This window comes from Calidris pugnax, unplaced genomic scaffold (genome assembly GCF_001431845.1).
Source record: "Calidris pugnax isolate Ruff unplaced genomic scaffold, ASM143184v1 scaffold625, whole genome shotgun sequence".
NCBI lineage: Eukaryota > Metazoa > Chordata > Aves > Charadriiformes > Scolopacidae > Calidris > Calidris pugnax.
This window is the reverse complement of record NW_015091487.1, coordinates 1-19,655: the sequence shown is the minus strand read 5'-3', so window position 1 is coordinate 19,655 and position 19,655 is coordinate 1. Positions and strand designations below refer to the sequence as shown.

Sequence of the window (19,655 nt, the reverse complement as noted above, 5' to 3'; positions counted from 1 at the left end):
AGTTTTTTATCCATCTTTTTTAAAAGTGCAGATATTTCCTTACTTCCTTTAGGAGGTGCCTGTCCCACCGAGCCGACCAAAACACGGCGCTATCACCTGACAACGCTAGTTTTAGTTAAAGAGAGCCATTTTGTGGGTTTCACAGTTTTTTATCCATCTTTTTTAAAAGTGCAGATATTTCCTTACTTCCTTTAGGAGGTGCCTGTCCCACCGAGCCGACCAAAACACGGCGCTATCACCTGACAACGCTAGTTTTAGTTAAAGAAAAAAAAAGAAAAAGACATGGCTGCCTACGGAATTAGGACTTTTTGTGTGTTTTTCTTTGGATTCTTAAACAACTTTTTCTTTGGATTATCAACAAACATTTGTATAGAAATCCTTTTCTTACAATTTTCCAAGTCCCCAGTAATTGGCCCGTCGGGAGGCGTCAGAAGGGGTTGAGGCGGATCCCGGTTCCCAGCGGGGAGAAGGGGTTGACTTTGGCCCACATGAGCGCGTCGTTCAGCGAGATGGTGGACTTTCCATCCTCCAGGAAGAACACGGGGCCCTGCTCCAAGGAAAGGGTTGGGGAGGGAGAGGAAAAGAGAGAGAGAGAGAGGACACGAGTGGTGTGAGAACGAGGAGAGCCACGAAGGTAACATGCTCACGTGAAGACCTCACTCACAGGTTGTAGCCACGAAGGTAACATGCTCACGTGAAGACCTCACTCACAGGTTGTGTCCCACCAACAAGTGGAGAAGAGAAGACTGAGGAGGGATCTGATCAACCCCTATAAATACTTAAAGGGTGGGTGTCAGGAGGATGGGGCCAGTCTTTCTTCAGTGGTGCCCAGGGACAGGACAAGAGGGAACGGGCACAAACATGAACATGGGAAGTTCCACCTCAACATGAGGAGGAACTTCTTCCCTGTGAGGGTGGCAGAGCCCTGGCAGAGGCTGCCCAGGGAGGTGGTGGAGTCTCCTTCTCTGGAGACATTCAAACCCCACCTGGACACGTTCCTGTGCAACCTGGATGGACCTGCTCTGGCAGGGGGTTGGACTGGATGATCTCCAGAGGTCCCTTCCAACCCCACAGTATTCTGTGATCCTGTGATACAGTCTTATCTAGAAGGTGTCAGCACTTGTCCTCTTTACTTTCTGCTGCTGTGACAAGTGGGAAAAACCTTTTTCCTCCCAAATGATGGGAAGGGCCTTAAGATTTATGACAACCTCACAAGTGGTGGCCACCACCAGGGAAGGAGCACCCCGTGGCGGGGCAGACCATGGACTCCCAGACGAGGCAGTACCTGTATCCTCAGCCCGGTGAGGCAGGAGACGTGGGGCTCGGCGTGGCTGGGGAGGTTGGAGCCGGTGACGTTGTCCGGCCCCACCAGCCCTTGGAGAGGCTCCTCCGGGATGCGGGACAGCAGGAGGGAATAGACCCTTCTCTGTGACTCCGACGGGGGGGTCCCTGGGGAGTCATCGCCCGCCCTGCGACAGGAGACACTCACTTGGCACCTGTAAACCCCGTGAAGAGCCACAAAGTGCTCACAAAGGAAGGAAATAACTGGATTTTGAGAATTTCCTACTTTTCCACCTACTTGTGTAGCTGGGAACAGGCTCTCCAGGCGTCCAGCTCCTCCGAGAGCTGCTCCAGCCTCAAAGGGACGGACACCTCCCGTCTTTTTAAAAGCTGACTGAAAAGGGATGCAAGTAATCAAAGGGCAAATTAATTCTAAATTTTCGTAAAAGAAAACCAAGACGTACAGTAGTAATATAAAGCTATTTTTGTTGGGATATGGAAATAACTTTATGGAAATAAATTGATCCTTCATGATAAATAATCAATATATTAAACCTTAGAAATATTAAATTACTAGATATAAAAAGCATACATTTTTTATTTAAGTTTGATTTTAATTATCCCTATTTACACCCATAAAAAGTGTATATTTAAGTTTTATTTTAATGTCCTCTACTTACACCTTCTTATTTAAGCTTGTCTTTAATTAGCTCTGTTTTTTTCCTTTATATTTTAAGGCTATACATGTTCCTATTTCTTAATTATAACAACTTTATAAAAATAAAGGACACATTTTGCCATATATAGTAGCTGGAATAAAAATGGAGTTAAGAGTAACGTGGTTCAACACCGGCTCTGGGAGAGCCCTGTTTCATCTGGTTTCTTGTGGGAAATACTTTCAAACCCAAACACTTTCAGCCTGGAGAGAAGGAGGCTGAGGGGAGACCTTCTTGCTCTCCACAACTCCCTGAAAGGAGGGTGTAGCCAGGGGGGGTCAGTCTCTTCTCCCAAGGAACAGGCGATGGGACAAGGGGAAATGGCCTCAAGTTGCACCAGGGGAAGTTGAAGATAGATATTGGGAACACTTTTTTCACCCCAAACGGTTGTCAAGGATATGAAGAGGCTGCCCCGGGGTCAGATGGGCCTGGTCAGGTCAGGTCAAGTCAACCGGTTGGGTTTGAGCTGGGCCAAGAGGCCAGGACCAGGCCAGGTCAGACCAAGTGGTCCAGGTCAAGCATGTTAGTGCCTGGGAACATCAGCCCACGGACCAACACAAGGTCCAGCCAGGTCTCCTGGTGGGACTTGAGCCAGACTCCAAGGTCAAAGCTTGTCCTTGTGGCTACTGAGCAGGTCCAGGCAAATGGTCTACACATGGATACTAAATTAGAACTGTTCCTGCCAACATATAATCATGCTGGATACTCAGCTACCTCAAAAATCGTTCATCTTAGAGAACTAAGAGTTTGACCGAAATCCTGGAACCACAACTTGTTACTTGTAGGTGTCTAAGGCACAAAGGTTCTACAGGTGGGCAGGGAAACACCCCGGGAGGTTTGTAACAGAACTGGGAACTCAAAATTGTACTGTTTTTTGGAGAGGATGGGACAGGAAAGTGTGGAAAATGTAGGGACTGGGATTTCTCAGGGTCGCTGGACACAGAATGTCACCTGGTGTACTCGTAAAGGGCCGGGACGATGCTGTTGTACTGTCTCCTGATGGCGAGTAACGCGCCGACGTAGCCACACAGAATCAGCAGCTCGTTCCGAAATCTATACATGGACAAGTATTAACCATAAGCAACAACAAGCATTTGCAAAAAAAAACCCCACCCCATTATACAAATCTATATTCAAATGATAATTTTAAAACTTAATTTAGCCATCTGTCTTCTGTGGAGAATATGCGTTTGCTGATTACGCTTCTTTTCCATTAATTGGTGTAATTGTTAAAACAGACCCCATCCGCTTGATATTGATCACAATTATTACATTTTAAATAGTAAATAGCAGTAAGATACCTTTTTTTCTTCTTGCTAAACCTTGACAATTTAGGAAAATCCCACTTTCTATTCTCTATACTGGGAAGATCCTTGTTCTTGACATTTTTTGGTACCCCCCTTCTGGGAACCAGAACAAGAGACAGTAACAGTGCGCGTCTCTATTTTCTTAATTCCAAAAGTTTCCTTTAATGAAACTTCCACTTTTATAGGGCAGGAGAATGTACTCACTCACTACATTTATGCAGCACCAGCCGCTCGGTGCGTATGTAACTCAGGAGATCGAGATAGGGACAGACGGAATCTAAAGTCCAGTCTGAGCCACAGAGTTGTTCTGTTGGAAAACAGAAAGAAAAAAGGGTCTCGAGGCAAATCAGGCAGGGACCGACCCCGGGGAAGGTCTCCTCCTCCAGGCACCCACCTTTCACGTACTGGATGCCGATGGGGAGGGCCTTTTCAGGTTCTGTGCTTAACAGGTAGTACTTGATGGCTTCAAACAGGTCCCCCTCTGCCTGAGCCGTCTCTGCCAACCGCAGGCATTCTTCTACATCGGGAAGATTACACTGGAAAACAGGGATTTTGGCAAAGAATTATTGTAAGACTCCAATAATTCTCTAGGATGCTGAAGTTTGCACGTAATAATAGAATGGTTTGGGTTGGAAGGGACCTTAAAGATCACCCAGTCTCACTGTCACCCCCTGCCCTGGGCAGGGACACCTCCCACCAGCCCAGGTTGCTCCAAGCCCCCTCCAACCTGGCCTTGAACCCCTCCAGGGATGGGGCAGCCACAGCTTCTCTGGGCAACCTGGGCCAGGCTCTCACCACCCTCACACCAAACAAGTTCTTCCTGAGACCTCATCTCAATCTCCCCTCTTCCTGTTTAAAACCCTTCCCCCTCATCCCGTGGCTCCCCTCCCTGATCCAGAGTCCCTCCCCATCTCTCCTGGCGCCACCTGAGGGACTGGAAGGGGCTCTAAGGTCTCCTCGGAGCCTTCTCTTCTCCAGGCTGAACCCCCCCAACTCTCTCAGCCTGTCAACAGTAAGATCAAACTTTCTCTGAAAAAATTTAAGCAGCATGAGTTTCCATTATTAAAGTTTTTGTGAACTTTTTACTATTGTTCTATAGATGTGCAGCCCGAGCTGAACATTAAGGGAGCTGGTGGAGGGGACCCTTCTGCTGCTGCAGGGGAAAAGGCCAGGACAGGAAACTCATCTGCCCTGACATGAGTAGGCTGCACTTGAGTGATGAGGAGGTTATGAAGGTGTTTCTGAAGACCATAAGCTACTCCAGTAGTCACCTGTGTCATGGAAAGGCTACGCACAGAGTAGGATTCAAAAAATAAAGTTCTTCTCATGCAACACTAAAAAATAAAGTCAATAAAGACTAAAAGATCAAAAAAGGACATTGAACATATAAGATTGTTAGTGACAAATCCATCCCACAGATTAACTTGCCCTTTAATTTTCTGGAATTAGTAACCAACTCAATACAAGACTCATTAGTGTTCAGGTAGATTCTCTTCCATCGTACCTTTTCATGCAGGTCATTGATTTCTGCTGCACATCCAGGATAAAAAGCACATAGTTTCACTAATTGCAGTTTATTCTCAGGAATCATCATGAGGAGATCAGCTGCTAAATCCCTGCGCAGACAAGAGACAACACGTGGTTACTCACTTGGTTTTCTCTTTTACATTCCTTTTATAACACAGATTTTACTGAAAAAATACTATTTGGAGAGAAGAGCACGTCCCAGACCATGACAAACAGAAGTATCCCCAAATCTCTGTTTTGGTGCAATAAATGAGGCTTAATCTATTCATCTTTTTTGGGAAGTTATAGGTTAATTTGCTGTCGTTTTAGTTGGTTGAATTAAAATGCTGTGAATTCTTCAAGCATCAGAGCCAGGTCCAAGTGAGATGGAAGAACTCCATCTCACTTGGAGAAGGGAGAACAAAGGGAGGAAGAAGGGAGGAGGAAGAAGGGAGGAGGAAGAAGGGAGGAGGAAGAAGGGAGGAGGAAGAAGGGAGGAGGAAGAAGGGAGGAGGAAGAAGGGAGGAGGAAGAAGGGAGGAGGAAGAAGGGAGGAGGAAGAAGGGAGGAGGAAGAAGGGAGGAGGAAGAAGGGAGGAGGAAGAAGGGAGGAGGAAGAAGGGAGGAGGAAGAAGGGAGGAGGAAGAAGGGAGGAGGAAGAAGGGAGGAGGAAGAAGGGAGGAGGAAGAAGGGAGGAGGAAGAAGGGAGGAGGAAGAAGGGAGGAGGAAGAAGGGAGGAGGAAGAAGGGAGGAGGAAGAAGGGAGGAGGAAGAAGGGAGGAGGAAGAAGGGAGGAGGAAGAAGGGAGGAGGAAGAAGGGAGGAGGAAGAAGGGAGGAGGTTAATGTGGTGCTCTCTCATGAAACCATCCACAAACTACAGGCTTCTAAAGCTCCGTGGCACCAGCAGAAGACATCTCTCAGCCACCCCCAACAGCCAGTGCTTCTGCCCCATTGCAAAAGAGAGATTTTGCAAGAAAAAGAACACGATGCCTTTTTTCATCCTTCTGAAAGGAAAACTGGGTTTTAGCAAACTGAAATTTCTTGAAATATTCCTAACTTTTTAGCTTTTGTTACCCCCCCCGTAACACAACAAGCAGCTGGAGGGAACACAAGTGAATATCAATAAATTATTTTGAAACAAGTATTCTATTGAGCTTTTAATAACTGATTATTCTGGTTGGTCTGTGACTCTTCTGTTCACACAGACGTGGTTCCTCCTCTGACCCACACAAGTGACTTGTGGGGCAAAATCTCCTGCTGGATTTTCAGAGCGTGGCCCTTGGCTTAAAAACATGAGCTACAATCAAGTATTTGCAGCTGCTTTCCAGCCCACCTCCCAGTATTGATAACAATTAAAAAAATTAAACCCTTAGTTTAGTTTAAGCTTATTTTTAGCATTAGTGAAGTCAAACACTTTTCAACCCTCTCCGTAAACAAGGACAATACCTGTATCCAAGTGATGGAAAGCTAAAAGGAAAATATTGAAAGAGTAAGGAACAAAACCTTGGTTTATATTCTTACTTTACAGAGGAAAAATCTAATTGAAAATAAACTACAACAGCAAATCTAAGGGTCAGTTTAACCAACTTTGTTTAACGACAAAAAAAAAAAGCACCTTTTGAGGACCCAAAGAAGCTCATGCCAATTTGGAAAATTTATTACACCCTTCCCAGGCAACAGCCACTTTTCCAAGATATAGAATCTATAGATACTTAAGCCAATACCAGCCACAGCAGAAAGACTGATGATTAATTGCAATATCTTCTTAAGCACAGCTTTTCTATGAAATGTTAATTCCCAAACACCCCTACAGCTGTGAGAAACACCTTAGGATGATTTTCTGCTTTTCAGTAGAAAAAAACCAGACCAAACCTGTATCCTTCACAGTAAACCCACTGCAAGGAGGAGAAGAAAATGTAGCAGAGAGAGATTTTCCCCTCTGTGCAACAGAGAAATGACCCACTCCCACGGAATTAAATAGGGATCTTGTTTCATCCTTCAGTCTTATCAGCTGCCTTGTAATCCCAATGCCAGCAGCAAATAACTCCTCAGCCTCTTAACAAGCACGTTTTTTCCAGCAAGTACTTAAAAATCCCTTCACAGATCCTACTTAAGCTTCTCTTCCTTTTGATTTTATAATTCAATTCCAGCCTTACTTTGCCTGAAATTCATTTTTACCCAGTACAGACTGGGATTTACCACGCTACTTATTGCCCAAGTATCCAGGGCTTTTCAGCAGGTTTCAGACTCTATTTGACAACGCCTCTTCCCTCACTTGCAATGCATATATCATGTAATTTTGAGATTAAAGCAGCACGTTTCCATGCCAGGCACCTCAAAGCTCTAATCCAGCAATTCTTATCCCAGCAGCGATTCCCGTTCTGCTGCTTTGGCCTCTGTCAAAGAACAGGGCAAGGAAGAACCTCATGAGGTTCAACAAGGAAAAGTGCAGGATCCTGCACCTGGGGAAGAAGAATGTCAGGCACCAATACAGGTTAGGGGTGGACCTGCTGGAGACAAGCTCTGAAGAAAAGGATCTGGGGGTCCTGGTGGACAACAAAATGACAATGAGCAAGCAGTGTGCTCTTGTGGCCAGGAAGGCCAACGGAATCCTGGGCTGGGTAGGGAAGAGTGTGGCCAGCAGGTCAAGGGAGGTCATTCTGCCCCTCTGCTCTGCACTGGTGAGGCCACAACTGGAATACTGTGTCCAGTTCTGGGCTCCCCAGTTCAAGAGGGACAGGGAACTACTGGAAAGAGTCCAGCAAAGGGCTACAAAGATGATTCAGGGATTGGAGCATCTCCCTTATGAGGAGAGGCTGAGAGAGCTGGGACTCTTTAGTCTGGAGAAGAGAAGGCTGAGGGGAGACCTTGGACTTGATGATCCCAAGGGTCTCTTCCAACCTGAATGATTCTGTGATTCTACAAGTATCTCAAGGGCAGGCTGAGGGAGGAGGGAACCAGACTCTTTTCAGTAGTTGCCAGTGAGAGGACAAGGGGCAATGGGCACAAGTTGGAACATAAAGGGTTCCACTTGAATATGAGGAAGAACTTTTTCACGGTGAGGGTGGCAGAGCCCTGGAACAGGCTGCCCAGGGAGGGTGTGGAGTCCCCTTTTTTGGAGATTTTCAAGACCCCCCTGGATGCAGTCCTGAGTAACATGCTCTGACAAGCTCTGGGTGGTCCTGCTTTGGCAGGGGAGTTGGACTAGATGATCTCTATGGTCCCTTCCAACTCTAAAATTCAGAGAAATTCAGTGAAAGTTTTAGGATGAAACCCCTTTGTCGTTTTGTCGGGGAGGGGGGAGGAAAAAAATTAAAAATAAAACTCTTACCACGTTGTTACTGTCATACATTTCCTGGCCAGCAGTTCCAGGGCGTAGTGTGTTGCTGGTGCCGCGGTTTCCCCCAGGACGGAGCCCACGCCGGCCGCCAGCTCCAGCTCGTTGCCGCGGATCAGGGCTGCCATGGCCAGCTGCAGCAACGACAGCAGCACACCATGAAGGCACACAGGTGGTTTTTTTGGGGAGGAATCACCACTTCCAGCATAAAACTTTCATCAGACAGCTTGTTGAAACAATTATTCTATTGAGCTTTTAATAACTGATTATTCTGGTTGGTCCATGACTCTTCTGTTCACACAGACGTGGTTCCTCCTCTGACCCACACGAGTGACTTGCCCCTGCCTAAGGCAAAATCTCCTGCTGGATTTTCAGAGCGTGGCCCTTGGCTTCAAAACGTGAGCTACAATCAAGTATTTGCAGCTGCTTTCCAGCCCACCTCCCAGTATTGATAACAATTAAAAAAATTAAACCCTTAGTTTAAGCTTATTTTTAGCATTAGTGAAGTCAAACACTTTTCAACCCTCTCCGTAAACAAGGACAATACCTGTATCCAAGTGATGGAAAGCTAAAAGGAAAATATTGAAAGAGTAAGGAACAAAACCTTGGTTTATATTCTTACTTTACAGAGGAAAAATCTAATTGAAAATAAACTACAACAGCAAATCTAAGGGTCAGTTTAACCAACTTTGTTTAACGACAAAAAAAAAAAGCACCTTTTGAGGACCCAAAGAAGCTCATGCCAATTTGGAAAATTTATTACACCCTTCCCAGGCAACAGCCACTTTTCCAAGATATAGAATCTATAGATACTTAAGCCAATACCAGCCACAGCAGAAAGACTGATGATTAATTGCAATATCTTCTTAAGCACAGCTTTTCTATGAAATGTTAATTCCCAAACACCCCTACAGCTGTGAGAAACACCTTAGGATGATTTTCTGCTTTTCAGTAGAAAAAAACCAGACCAAACCTGTATCCTTCACAGTAAACCCACTGCAAGGAGGAGAAGAAAATGTAGCAGAGAGAGATTTTCCCCTCTGTGCAACAGAGAAATGACCCACTCCCACGGAATTAAATAGGGATCTTGTTTCATCCTTCAGTCTTGTCAGCTGCCTTGTAATCCCAATGCCAGCAGCAAATAACTCCTCAGTCTCTTAACAAGCACGTTTTTTCCAGCAAGTGCTTAAAAATCCCTTCACAGATCCTACTTAAGCTTCTCTTCCTTTTGACTTTATAATTCAATTCCAGCCTTACTTTGCCTGAAACTCGTTTTGACCCAGTACAGACTGGGATTTACCACGCTACTTATTGCCCAAGTATCCAGGGGTTTGCAGCAGGTTTCAGACTCTATTTGACAATGACTCTTCCCTCACTTGGAACACATATATCATGTATTTTTGAGTTTAAAGCAGCACGTTTCCACGCCAGGCACCTCAAAGGTTTTACAGAACGAGAAAATGTGCTTTTTAATTAAAGTTAGTCTATATATGGTTTAGGTTCCTTGGATGAGCCAATAATCCTGCACCGCGTGTTAAAGCAGTTTTTAAATAACCAAATAGATTTCCTTCATCACAATCTTCCTTTATTCCACCAAATAAATTATACATATATATAAAAAGCATGATAGCAATTCCTTCTAGCCTTAAGCACGGACACTGGCTTTCAGAGTACATATTTCCTCTCTCTTTTGATGAAATGAGACCCAAAAAAAACCCCCAAAATCCAAGCCAGGAAGGGGTCTCCTGTTCTTGCCCTCTCTGGGTAACTGGAGGTAGAGACCACAAAACCACTTGAAACATCTCTATTTTGAAATATAGGCATTAACTGATTACTGTTTTCTCTCAGAACAGCTCATTAAGATGGAATTTTACTTCTTTTGTGGGAGAGAGGAGGAGGAACATGTTGAGCCGACAACAAAATCCATAGAAAACGAGGGAAAGAAATGATTTGTAAAACTACAAAAAAAAAAACAAAAACCACAAAGAAAATCTAATAAAAGACTTCTTACATCTCAGCCCTATTTTTGTGCTGAGGGGTGGGGAGTTTTTACTATTAACTTCACAATTTTGACTATAAATTCTTCAAGGTAGAGACTGTATCTTTTGTGGCACAACCAAGTCCCAGTTCTCAGTGGGTCTTTTGAGTCCCCATAACAGTAATCATTATGTGTATAAGTATATATGTAAGGTACTTAGGTACCTTACATATTCTGATATAACAAGACAGTGTAATATATCAAAATATAATTAAATAACATACTACCTTCTGTGCATGAGAGAAATCTTGACTTTAGAACCAAGGGAGTTTTGCCACTACCTTCAATATTGTAAGAATCAAAAATCTCTATATAAATCTACACAGAGCAAATAACAAGTATAAATAATACATTTTAGAATGTGGTAAATACATTTTTAAAACCAGTTAACATATGGAGATGTAAAAAGGAAGTCAATGTTGGCCTTTCCATAGTTAAATAGAAATATATATATAAGATTACCTCTATGTTTTCAACAGCCAGATGGCAACAGGCTGCAAGCACTGCGTGGCCATCCTGGAAATACCATTCTGCCAGTTCCTTACTGACCTTGTGCAGGAGCCTGCAAGAAGAAAACATAAATTCTGCAAGGTGTACATCAAGGTTGGAGCTCTTCGGTTCTTATTTTATAGAGAAATCACCACATTTGCTTCTGCACCTAAAATTCCTCTATTTGATTTACAGATAACGACGCCGCTGGCTTTCAAAATGCAGTTTGAGCTCCATCCACTGCTTATGTTGGAGCATATTCAGGTGTATCAGTTTATTAAAATCTATATCATATGGAACTGTCTCTTCAAATTGACACAAGAAAAAGCAAATATTTGGGCTGTACCTGTGAACTCTGCATAAATATCTCAAATTGCTCCAAAGGTACATATGTAAATGAAGTCACTCCACAGCCTCCGAGCTGCTTTTGTTACTACACGTGTAACCAGATCATTTGATTTAGGTCTTTGAGCACTGTTCTTAACAAGGAGAGATGTGTGGTTTCTTTTATGGCCAAACACAGTGAGGATACCATTAATAAGGCCATTAATGCACATTGTCAGAAATTCCCTGATGATAAATAGTGAAGCTTCAGAAGAAGACGCATAAAACAGGGACTCACAGACGCTCGTTAAGGCTAAATCTTACTGAAAGATCTAAGTTAATACACCACATATTTAAACATAGGAATGCACAGGTGCATAGGAATGCACCTTAAAGATCAAGTAAGGAAAAGGATATTTATAATTACAATACACACCAAAAAATCCCCATTTGGTGTTAGGAGGCAGCACAATTGCAGAATTGTTCAGTGTAGCATCAATTAGTGACTCTATCAACTAAGTACTAGAAGATGTACTATTTTGTTGTCGAATTTTACATCACTGAGCCAAATTAAACCACCAAGGGTTATCTCCCTTGACGACTTGACATTGTGCACTGAAATGAGGCTTTAGATATAACCTACACCAACTTACTCATTATAATCATCCGTGTTGCTTGCACCCGAATTTGAAGATCCAGTTGCTGTGGAGAGCGGTGACATCTGTATGTTTCCCTCACAAGCTGCCTAGAAGGGAATAAAAAAATGGATTTATTAATGCATCAGTCAAAATGAACATGAAATGTGACTTTTCAACCACAACAAAACATAATCTAAGATCTATAGAAATCCTTCTAAAGTCCAGGAAATGTTTAAACCAACGAACTTACAGCTAAATCTCAGCCATGTTTTTGCCACTCATACAAGAAATTCTACAAAACCATGAGATCTCTTCCTTCCTATGAATTTTTAGAGGATTTTTCCAGCATTTGAACATGCTTAAAATGGACAGCGAGGACTACAACCTTGATTTCTACACCCCAAGCAGCACGTGGCTGTGACTGAAGGAGGAATTCCATAGGTACTTCCCAGCAGGCACATCAGCAAACAGGGACAGGTTTATACAGTGGCATAAGATGAGCCTTTTTTGTGTCTGGCAATAAATTATTCCTAACATTAAATGAGAAGAGACTGGTGTGTGTGAGGTGGAACCTCAAGGTTCCATTCCATGCACTATTCAGCTACTATGAGAAGAATAACAGACAGACAATTCTAAAAGACAAATCCACATTATTGAAGTCTTTATCCCTGAGGCAACTGAAGGTTCAAGGACAGGTAGGCACGAGAGAACGCACCAGGGACAAATCTTGCCAGTTTATTTAACTAATGATATTAAAAACGCAAAAATTACTCCAAAAGAATAAAGGAACGGTGAGCAAGAGTAAAATAAAATATTGGGTCTCTCATGTTTTGTGTGCCCTTTAACTTTTAACTTGTGTTTACATTAGGAAGCATTTATGTAAAAATTTGATTTCCTGCATTGATTGCTGCTGCAATTGGGCAGTTTCACCCAAGGATTCTACAGAACCAAGACCTCAGTAGAAATGCAATAGAAATCCTACATGTCTTAGACGTCAAGGGCAACATTGACTGGTGAAAATAGGGTTAATTTTCTACTTCAACCCAAACTGAATACATTTTGGGCATTTGATTGCAATTTAGAAGGAACAGGCTTAACATCTGTGAGCATGAAATACCTTTTTATGACACCTGGATAAAAACTGGCCAATAGAATACGAAAGTAAGGCGTGGGGTAGGATTAATTAGCCATTTTGCCAAGGTGAAGGGAGCCAGCTCTTTAAATACACTTGTCATCTTCAGAGTTAGAAAGGAATAGTGAAATACATCTTCCATCCAGGTGGGGTAGGATTAATTAGCCATTTTGCCAATACACTTGTCATCTTCAGGGTTAGAAAGGAATAGTGAACTACATCTTCCATCCATATATTTAATACTACCTGGGCAACAAGCAGAGCCTCTTTAAGTTGGCCTCGTGATGTAAAGAAAGAAACTAGTTTCTTCACGTCTCCCACAGCTATGCAGTATGGGATGACATCGTCGTTCTCTTCCTGAATTAGCTGATCAGCTCTCCTAATTAAACAAATCAATAAATAAACAAGAAAGATCTACACAATCGATCAATAAACTTATCTCTACAGATATTTAATACTACCTGGGCAACAAGCAGAGCCTCTTTAAGTTGGCCTCGTGATGTAAAGAAAGAAACTAGTTTCTTCACGTCTCCCACAGCTATGCAGTATGGGATGACATCGTCGTTCTCTTCCTGAATTAGCTGATCAGCTCTCCTAATTAAACAAATCAACAAATAAACAAGAAAGATCTACAGAATCGATCATTAAACTTATCTCTATGGTACAGGTGTTAGAAGAAGCCATATAAAGTTCACTGAAACCCCTCTGTCCGTTTTATGGCCAGAACCCAAGATTCAGCATCACATTTCTATATGATTTTTAGATTTTTTACCTCTGCATTAACTTCCTCCAGTATTTCATGGAGACACCAGGTGCAACAGAGAGCGCTTTGTCCCACTAGAAGAAAGCAGCAACACATGTAACCTGATCGATTTATTTTGAGAAACAGCTGTTTTTTTAACTAGTTTCACATTTCTTCCCTTAAAAATCAATTTGTCAAGAGATTAAATAAGGAATGAGCTCTGCATTAGACTGCATATGTTAAAAAAAAAGATAATTGAAGCAAAATTACTCCTTTCTGGACTTCTTTTGTTGTTACCTCATCTTTGCTTGGGAAGCTGGTTTTCACAAACCTTCATATTTTATTATTTTTCAATAATGCTTTGATACTTTACCTCTCCAAGTTCCACCATTAGCTCACAGTATCGCTGGATTTGTCCTAATCTCAAATGTATTTCTGCAGCTTCTTTAAGCCTCTCCTCTTTGCTGGGAGCACCAATGCCACCCCCAAACTTGGACATTTTTACTGTTGTCAGTTCTTGAGCCTTGGACTGAGGGGGGAGAAAAAAGGTTAAAAAGTAAAAATTAACAAAAAAGTAAGTTTTCAGTGATGAAAACAAATTTTCTTAAGAACGGACTGCAGTTGAGCATTGCACTGGAATATAAAGGCTGTCATTTACGAAAAAATCCTTCTGAGAGAAGGCTAATTGGAAGAGATTACAATGAGATTACGGCGAACTAATTAGAAGACCTTACAATGAGATTACAGAGCACTATTTATATTGTTAAAGTAACTGTTTAAGTGTTTTGTTGCACGCATACATTTTCCTCAATTATCTTCCTTTAATCTTTTTTCTGTAATTTTTTTTCTTCTCCACCATTTCCTCATGTGTAATCGTAATTCGCCCAGGTGCCCATCATAAAAAATCTAGATTTTTTTGAAATTTCACACAGCTATTTGTGAACATAAAGCATACAGAGATGAAGATTGTATTCGTTATCATTACAGTGGTGTCTAAATAAGGAAAGAATAAAGAGAGTGGGCTCGGCCTGTGTCCTGCTCTGTTGTCCCCCAAGTTATAAATGTGTGAAATCATGTTTCAGGGCTAAACAGGAATCAAGACTGAATTTCTTCTGCTGGGGCTAACTGGCTGGGAAAACTGGGGTTTGGGCACAGGGACACACACCTCGAGCTTCATAATAATAGCAGTGCAGCTGCTGTTTATTAGAGTTAACATCACCAATAAAAAACTTCCAGCACTCAGTCATAAATTGTCAAAGAGTCAGTCTGTATGTCTGGTTGCAGACCCATATGTGCAGCTACTAATAAATCTGTGTTCTAGCACTTGAATTTCACCCTCCCATCCCAGTCACTCTCCAGCTGTTGATCTGCATTAAGGACAGGTTCCTGGTTTTCCTCTGTGTTCTAGCACTTGAATTTCACCCTCCCATCCCAGTCACTCCCCAGCTGCAGATCTGCATTAACCACAGGTTCCTGGTTTTCCTCCAGAGGGAAAAAAAAACCAAAAAAAGAGCATATTTCTGCTGACTCTTCTGCACTTTCAGACACAAATTCCCCCATTCGACACCTGAGCAGAACGACAAACTTCATGTTTATCCAACCAAATAATTTGATTGTATCGAATATAAAAGTAGGGTGTATATATAAGAGGGAAGACAAACTGGGTTCGTAGCTCAAGCTGGAGTGGTCGTTGCTTTGCAATCTCCTTCCATTATTTTGAAAGCTGCTTTTGTAGTTAAAAGCCCTAACGTTTTAACACCGAAATAAACAGTGACCCTTTTTATTAGTGGGTCATTAAATGTTATTTGTAAAGACTGAAATACTAGATGGACTAGCAACCGTGTAGGCTTCACTTACCATTCTAAAGCGAATGAGATGTTTCATGTGCATGATTCCTTTGCAGTAGTTCTGGGGCAGCAAACTGTCGTCCTGGCCTTTTATCACAGCAACTAAATCCCATAAATTTTTGCTGCCTCCTGGAGGCTGAAATTGTTAGGGAAGAAGAGAGTTGTGTTAGAGTCATGTTCAAGAGAGAAACTGGAACTTATAAAATCTTGCAGGACATCAAGACATTTTGGTTTTTTTTTTTAAATAAATTGTAAGTATCTTTATTGGTCTAACATTTGAATCAATCCTCCTGTAGAACTAGGACAATGAGGACAATGTAGAACATTCAATAAGGTCTAGAAGAGCGCAAGTAATTAAAGCTTAAAGAAAAAAAAATTAAAATCATTAAACTTTTGACCTGAAGGAGCTTTTCTAAGAATAACAGGATTACAAGTTTAGAAGTTCAATTATTTCTGAGCCGGTAAAAAGCAGATCCCACAGATTAAAAAAAAAAAGAGAGACTATTCCCTCTTTTTTACAGTCCCTTAAAGTTCTTACTTGACTCCCCATAGTTTAAGCACAACACTTTATTTTCTGCACTCAAAAAGCACTGAACACAGAGGATCAAAAGCAGTTTTGTTCTTGGAAAAGTCTAATGTTCTTATAACAGTTTTACTCCCGAATCAAAATGGGACATCCAAATGTATAAGTTCTGTAAAACAAGGATTTCCCTAAAAATCTAGTTCTAATAAAGCAGGAAATGTCAAGATTTGTGACTGAGGAATACTGTTTCAGCATTTCAAAATAAAAGACTTTAATTCAGCCAGAAATCAACCCAAATATTTGGATGACTCATCAAGTGGGTCATCCAGATGTACAGCTTCTACAAGGAAACCCAGCGGTTTTGGCACCGACACTTGGGCAGTTCAAACCTCATCTGGAATGAGGGTGTCCCTTTGATGGATTAAAATGAGCAACTTCCAATGTGGTTTGATAAAACACATCTTTTCATTTTCTTCAATAGAAAATTCTTGTCAAATCAAATTTTTAATGTGGAAAATTAAATTATCCCACCTATTTCACTTTTTGAAAAATTGGTGTTGGCAACTGACAAACAATTCAGTCATGGACATTTTTAACATGCAGAACTGTTAAGGGATAGAATTGATTTCTGATTATTTTCTGAGCTCCCTTTAAGAAAGAGAGGAAAAAAAAGAGAAGAAAGAAATTTCAGTTTTGTAGATTGAATTCAGAAGAGAAAGTCATGCACACTAACAGCACCCTTAAGTTTGCCGAATACTTACTGAAAAACATTCTGAAAACCACCTTATTTTTTTTCCTCGGGGATTTCCTGTCAGTTTCTCCACTTCTTGTTTAATATCCCTGGAAACTTTCCCACACAGCAAAGGAGGAGCCCCGGATTCCACAGCGCGATCTAACACACACACACAAAGATTTATACATGAAAATTGAAAAATAAAAGAAAAAAAAAGAAGTATACTAACTGTATAGTTAGTACTGTATAGTTAGTATACTACAGAAAATTAAAACCCTGGTATATACAATTGATATATTACCTGTATTATATATTATATATAACTGTATAGTTAGTATACTACAGAAAATTAAAACCCTGGTATATACAATTTATGTATTACCTGTATTATATATTATATATAACTGTATAGTTAGTATACTACAGAAAATTAAACCCCTGGTATATACAATTGATATATTACCTGTATTACCAATGATCTCGTCCCAACATCTATCTACTAAGATATTTATTTGGAGAGGGTTTATAAGAGGTGCCAATGACCAGAGTCTCACAGTTGAGTCACGAGAGCAAGATGCCATAGTGAATGGGCGACTGGGATGACACGTCAATCCTAGGAGAGAGGATATTTAAAAATGTAGTCAGATAATTAAATTTATCCAATAACCAGTTTGATTATAATATTTTATACATTTTGAAACATGTGTGAATGCATTTTGATACAGAAATAAACCCAAATTTTAAAATATTACCATATACATCTGCCCCATGATCGTAAACCGTGTCCAAACAGGTTCCATCCCTCGTGTCCCAGACTCGGATCGTGTAGTCCCAGCTGCCAGACACCAGAAGGTAGGGAATTTCAGGATTCCACATGAGTCCCCGGACCGGAGCCGTGTGTCCACTCAGGACGTTTATACACGCATCCTGGGTATAGTCCCATATCCGAACAGTGCTGAAACAGGATAAAAACACCCGTGTCCATCAAACCACCCACTGAAATGCGATCATCTCTCCGCTTCAGCAATGTTCTAAACTTCAAATTTATCAGAATATGTATTTGCAGTATGTTTATACAAGTTGTAACAGGAGAGGTTGGAGGTAATTCCCTTCATGCTTACGATGGGTATAAAATACACTGAAGAGAGTTCACACTGGGTACTGATAAAGGCATTCAAAGAGTAATTCTCACTCATGTCAAATAGAGGGGATTTACATGTTAAAAGTCTGTTGTCAAGCTGGTTTCTTTCATGAGTTGTGACACTATGAACTAACAGCTTTTGCTGCAAGCACAGACATCTAATGAGCAATACTGGGGAAAGCAGCAGAAGCCAGAACTCCAAACCTGTGATCCTTCCCAGGAATGTTTTGTATATTCTGCAGGGAAGTGGCACAGAATCATAGAAAAAAATCCTTCCTCCTACTTGCTATAGTCTGATGCCCGCTCCCTCAAAAAATATCATCAAGACCAACCAATTTTAGCACCCACTAAAAATCTCCAAAAGTTATACTTAATTATGCTTTTGAAATTCACCAAGTAAGAGCAGGTCTTGAACCCTTATCTTTAGATATAAGGTAAGCACATGGTACCCTCCTTGCACCATTCCTGGGAGTGACAGGTATCAGTCACTGACTCCACCCTTGGGAAAACATTTCAAAAATTGTATTGTGACAACTTTAACTAATTTTATCCTGCTGCTCAAACACTGTATAATACTTCCCTGGAGGGGTTCAAGGCCAGGTTGGAGGGGGCTTGGAGCAACCTGGTCTGGTGGGAGGTGTCCCTGCCCAGGGCAGGGGGTGGCACTGGATGGGTTATAAGGTCCCTTCCAAATCTTGAGTTTCTCTGATAGTTCTGCTCGAGGTTTGAAGTTTTCCAGCAGTTCAGAAACACTGACCCATCATCAGAGCCACTGCAGAGGATGCCTTCTCTCAGGGGAGACCACCGCACGTGAAACACCTTGGCAGTGTGTCCTGAAAAGACCTTCAGTGGCTGGTCTGAGCTGGTGGCCAAGTAGTAAACGCGAACGTTTTTATCCTCACACCCAGTGGCTATCATATCTCTGCAAAATGAAAAGAGTAAAATCCTCCGTCATTTGGGTCATCAAAAGTACTTATGGGTTGGGTTTTTTCAATTTAAAAATAAATATCATGTGTCTTTTGCAAGTAACTTTGTCTCTTTATGATGTAATCATTGATAATCCAATTAAATATTCCAAATCAGAAAAAAAAACCTGGCAAAGATCCACCAAGAATAGTATTTGCACTACAGTCTGTCGAAGCACCCAACACAACTATCAATAGATTGAATTACTGTATAATTGGGTTTTTGGCAAAAAAAAAATCATGCTATTATTAGGAATTATCTGCAAAATTAACATCTGTCAGGGTCTATTTAGTTGCCTGCTACATCTTCAGCATATCAGTCATTAAAAGGAAGCCAATCAAAGCCAATCTAAACCCCCCCTTTCCTGGTACTGAATGTCTCCCCCACTTTTATATACTCAGAAAGAGAATTTCTTTTTCTCCCATCAATATATACTGGGAACACAGAGGAATATAGAGCCAATTTCAGTGCTCTAATATAATAGTAAATATCACATTCTAAATAACTTTGTGGTAATCAATGTAAATAGTAATCGGTAATCAATTGGTAATCAATGTAAATAGTAAATATTATCAATTCTTTAGGTTAATTTTTACTTACTTGTTGTTTTGACTCCAGTCACAGCCAAACACAGCAGCTGGATGTTTGTACTTGTGAAGGACCTTGCCGTCAATGGTCCGAACGATACTGAAACCAATTACAATGGAATATTAGGAGGAAAAAAGCATTCTGAGCAGGTTAACCAAAAGCCAAGTTTGATTCTGGGCAAATAAGCCAGATAGAAAAAAAATATACATAAAGCACAGGAGAAATCTTTATTCCTACAGCCCCTCAACTGCAAGGCTAATGATGTATTTCCCAATAAAACATTTAATTGGACTTTGATTTAAGGTCCACGTTCTTTCAGAGGAGCTGTAAAGGTGTCCACAGCGGTACC

General features: G+C 41.4%; 1 protein-coding gene across 1 annotated transcript; it reads right to left on the bottom strand.

Annotated features, from left to right (window-relative positions):
- Positions 1-266: 266 nt before the first annotated feature.
- Positions 267-19,416, bottom strand: WDR17 (WD repeat domain 17; the record flags this gene model as incomplete). Its single annotated transcript, XM_014961704.1, has 20 exons — positions 267-547; positions 1,286-1,469; positions 1,580-1,675; positions 2,949-3,050; positions 3,509-3,611; positions 3,699-3,840; positions 4,809-4,920; positions 6,255-6,275; positions 8,140-8,279; positions 10,646-10,745; positions 11,650-11,741; positions 13,228-13,360; positions 13,539-13,603; positions 13,882-14,037; positions 15,366-15,491; positions 16,640-16,770; positions 17,075-17,224; positions 17,364-17,566; positions 18,510-18,674; positions 19,319-19,416. Coding segments are annotated over 20 exons (2,439 nt in total), but the record flags the coding sequence as incomplete, so codon positions are not given.
- Between the last annotated feature and the right edge of the window lie 239 nt (positions 19,417-19,655).